The 4,709-nt window shown below is 39.0% G+C and overlaps 1 protein-coding gene across 1 annotated transcript; it reads right to left on the reverse strand.

The window, feature by feature from the left end:
- Positions 1-2,060: 2,060 nt before the first annotated feature.
- Positions 2,061-4,560, reverse strand: LOC104544173 (GTP-binding protein SAR1b-like; the record flags this gene model as incomplete). The annotated part of the gene is made up of 3 exons (XM_010188965.1): positions 2,061-2,726; positions 4,170-4,301; positions 4,457-4,560. Coding segments are annotated over 3 exons (353 nt in total), but the record flags the coding sequence as incomplete, so codon positions are not given.
- Between the last annotated feature and the right edge of the window lie 149 nt (positions 4,561-4,709).

Below are 4,709 nucleotides of genomic sequence, written 5' to 3' on the forward strand. Positions count from 1 at the left end.
CAACAGAACGTAAACTACAGAAGAAAGGTACTTCCTCTACTGAATGAAACGAAACAGAGCGAGATTGTTGGTGTATTTAACTGAGCGTTGATCAGCTGTTCCCACAATGGGAACCGTTGCAATGCCCAGGTGGAGAAACACAAGGTCCAGATTTCTTCATGCTCTTATTACAACCACATTTCAACTAGCACCCTACAGCAGGAAACAAAATCTGAACACTTCCGTAATACTAAGAATTACTCTTAACACACACTTTTAAAGCAGTACCACCACTCTTTTTTTATTTCTTACTATCACCCCTTTCCTTACTGCTGATGCTATTCAGTCAGTTGGAAGAGCAGGTGAAGAGGACCACTCAGTGCCCACGTCATGGCTCAGTCTGAGGAAGTGGTCTGCAGCAGAACACCTCCAGCTTCATTTCCATAAGCACAGGCAACACAGTCCCAAGTCTCTCACGTCAACACCACAATGTGACTGCAAGTAATATTTTTAATATTTACACAATCTACTGACTTAGCTGCTGTTCTCTGCATTATAACCATCAGAAAAATCTAGAGGGGAAAAAAGAGAGGCATGTCCTCAAATGTAACAGCTGAAGGTAGTAAAGACCCGTGTATTGTCCACAAGCTGTGAAGAGGCCATTTCTTACCTCCAGTTTTGATTTAGGCAACAGAGATGCCACTCTACAGCTGAGCACTGGTTTAAATGCAGAATTCTCTTAAGTTGGTTATTTGGAAAAGCTATCCGAGATCCCATCACTCTGAACTTCACTGTGCACAAACTAGGCTTAACATTTTGTATATGATTGAGCAGTAAGAAACTTCAGTTAAAATTTACATTAGTTAGGTCCTGAATTATTCATCTTATTCAGATGCACAATCTAGGACTGCGGGGAACTGATCATCAATATTCAATCGTACAAGTTCAGATCTGGGCAAGGAATAAATCTCATTTATTTGCTATGAGCCTATAGGCTTTAAAGCCGAGATTCAAGCCCAGCAGAGGTCAATTATGAAATCAAACCAGTCAGAAATACATTTGCTGCCATGGGTACCAGAAACATAAGGCCTGAACTATTTTGGAGAAGACGTACAACAGTGAGTTAAAGAGATTTAGTGAGAACGCTTCCAGCAGTACATACTCTTACAAGGGGGAAACAAACTACACAGTGAAACTCAAACCCACCACAGTGAAATGGTGACTCCAGGGCTGAAACCCTACCTGTGTTCGACAGATGAGAGTCAAACATGCCCAGCACACAGAAACACCAATCACAGCTCCATGGCAGTGCCAGCCAGCATCAACAAGACACTGACAGACAAATGTGCCTCAACACCCCTTCTTCAAAAATAACCAGCTTTCTCCTCAGAGGACCAATGCGCTCAAGGATGGGGAAAAACAGACAGAAGTCTGAAAGCAAGGACCGCAGACAACCAAATTTTACCCCAGAAATAAGCCACCTGGGCAGCCAGCAGCTGCCACACTGGCCAGGTTTCAGGGCAAAACCACAGAAACAATCCATCTTGTCCCAGTTCAAAACACCAAAAAGAAAACTGGCTGATTGGGTGTGGGCTGATAAATCTTCACAAGCAGCAACGGCAACATCTTTTTTTTTTTTTTTTCCAGGCAATTTCGCAGGCAACTCTTCTGGCAGACATAAAATCTAATTAAATCGGGAACAGAATATTTAGGGCAATGGTATTCTTAATTTCTTCAGAAGAATAAGTAAGTCTGTGTTTCTTGTGTCACTTCAGGGATTCAGTTCAAGAGACCAGTAGATTTAAGACCACTTTTGATATTAGTTCAAGATTTACATTGGCACAACTGATTTACACAATTTGTACTTTTTAAAGGTGGTGATTAAACAGCATCAGATTAGACTTCTTTTACTAACATAATATGCTAAAATAAATGCAATTTGGTAGTCTGAAAAAAACCACCTTACTCTGACATACAACGGAACTACTTCGTGGCCTTCTGTGTTTCAGGAGAATATCCCACAAGTTCAGATCATCAGGCAGCCTCACTAGTTAAGACACATTAAAATGAAACATTTTCCATTAAAGTTGCCAAAAAGTGGATTTAAATTTATTGCATGACGTTGCATAAGAAAGTATATTATTGAAAACTGTAAGGCATCATGCAATTATCCATCAGCTGATTATTTATTATTCCTTGAAAGGTGGTTATATACTCTAAAGTTATAAAACCAGTTTCAAAAAAGTACATAAAAAAATTTAACATAAGCATTAAATATTTTTCACATGTTCGTAGTTTTTTAGCTGTTAAAAAGTGCATTCAAACATACTGTACTGGAAAGTTGCTCGGACCAAAAATGGTGCCGGAGACTTGTTAAATTAAAAGCTGCAAAAGAACGTTGCATGGGATTAGAAAGCTCACAGGTTGCGGTACTTAAACTTACAAACTTGCTTGAAATAATTTTTCAATCCTCACACTTAAAATTTAGCGTATGTGATATAATTAGCTAAAAATGTGTATTTTTATAACTAAACAGTCAAATGAATTCAAGTTACGTACACTGCGTGATCAAATAAGGAACAGACTTAATATTCAGACATGAGACAGAATGTACTGATGCGATTTTGGCATTAATCAATGTACTGTGCCATCCAACGGAAGCCTTCTCCATAGCCTTGCCTCTTTAGCACGCTGCACATAAACACTTCTAGAGGCCTTGCGTTCAGTTCTTTCAATGGTATACTGCCCTGCGGAGAGACAGAAGTGTTCCAAGTTACAAAAGCGCTTAATTTACATGGACATTTGTTTCTAGGAATGCCATTATTTAACTTGTGTTGCATACTGGAATTTTAGAAAATAAATTAATCTAAGATTTGTACATGTTACTAAGATAAGGGTCACTTAAAAAATACACTGAGCATGGTTTTCCTGTGCATCCATATTTGGAGGAGGTAAAGTACATGAAACCAGAGTAAAACAGCAAGCAAGAATCTGAGAGCTTATACTAAGTTTTCAGTCACAGTTCCCTGCTGTCTCTAATAACTTTCCAACCAGATTAAAAACAGCATTTGCTACCAAGAGCATTTGCTACCAATTGTTGAGCGCAAGTTGCTTGCTTGACAAGGTCAGCACAGTGTGAAAAACCTGTTGCTCACAGCTGGAGCTTCACAATAGTATTCATACTTCATAGATTATGTGCAGTATTGTAAAAACCAGGGCAAGCTACAAAAAGAGTAATAAAAGTCAGTACTAACTGTGTATAGCCCATTACACCTACTCTGAAACTAACCTGTGCAGTTCTTTTTCATGTGGAAAACAAAGTAGTAAAGATTTGGTCTCGCTCTGACTGGCACTGAACTTTAAGGGAAGCATCTAAGAGTACACACTGAGGAAACAGGGAATTACAAGCCCAGGTGCCCTCCTCCGCAGAGCCCCACTGGTGGTCATCTAACGGGAGCTGGGATGGAAGCCACACTGGGACAGCTTTGTCAGCTGCAAAGAGGTGTCCTTCCAAGGGCAAAGGACAATACAGCAACTCATTTCTAGTGCCCTGTATCCAAATACCTCCAAGTACTACACTGGATTTACTTTAGGTGAAGTATCACAAAGATACATAATACAAGTCTGAGTTGTTGCTACCAAGGCCAGTAGGAACTTCTTTTTCTTCCCTTCACAGCCCGCAAACTCCGACTTCTACAGTGGTGTAAATTATTTCTAAGCTTTAGGTAAACATGTTAAGCAACAAATTGTACTAAGTCTACACTTTAAATTAAAAAAGTCACTTACTGAAAGACTTTAACCAGTGTTCTTGTATAGTTCTCACTAGAACTATAGGCTCTGAAAACTTGCTCATCCTTTTAAAGTACTGCATAGAGAAGCTGAAGTACTAAAAATTATGCTGAGTACAATTAAGTTTTCTCTGAAAATATGTGCCATTAAATATGATGTAAAAAAGTTGTAGCACAGACTCATCTAACAGTCACACAAGAAAAGACTCCACAACTCATTCCAAATACAGCTATTGTGTACTTGGTACTTTATAAATTAAAAACTGCTTATTTTGTGTAGCTGAAGTGAACTGGAGTCCACACACAAATAAGGCAAACAAACTCCCTAACAAAAAAACCAACCAACCAAAACAAACCCCAAACCAAAACAAAACCAAGCCACTAAAAAAAGAGAAGCATTACCTTTCCTGTTGTCTGGCCATACAGACCAAACATCTCTCGTAACCTCTCTTCACTAATAGCTTCAGGTCTGTCAATCTTGTTACCAAGAATTAGGATAGGCACATTAGCAATAGTTTCATCTGTCATTAGTGACTATGAGGAAAAGAGGAGAGATTAATTTAGAACATAGAAAGTCACACTGCTACTGCTCATGTCCAGGTGGCAGCAGAGCTCTGTTGGATACTGGGAATTTGAGCTTATTTCTTAGAAGTTAAAGTTAAAAACTTTAAAAACTTATTTAAACTTACATCGAGTTCTTCTTTTGATTCAGTCAATCTGTCAACATCTGCACAGTCCACCAAGAACACAATACCATTAATTGCAGGCAGATAGTTTTTCCACACTCTGCGAGCTACAAGGAAGATGTGAATTAAAAACAAAAGAAAATGATCCAAAAATTCAGAGCAATGCGTATCAGTAATTAACAGGAACATAAGCTAAGCCATGTTTGCTAGTCTTCAGGATGCACAAGATGGGATCCAGCCCAGGGTCCTGAGGGAG

Source organism: Mesitornis unicolor, unplaced genomic scaffold (assembly GCF_000695765.1).
Source record: "Mesitornis unicolor isolate BGI_N332 unplaced genomic scaffold, ASM69576v1 scaffold5560, whole genome shotgun sequence".
NCBI classification, from domain to species: domain Eukaryota; kingdom Metazoa; phylum Chordata; class Aves; order Mesitornithiformes; family Mesitornithidae; genus Mesitornis; species Mesitornis unicolor.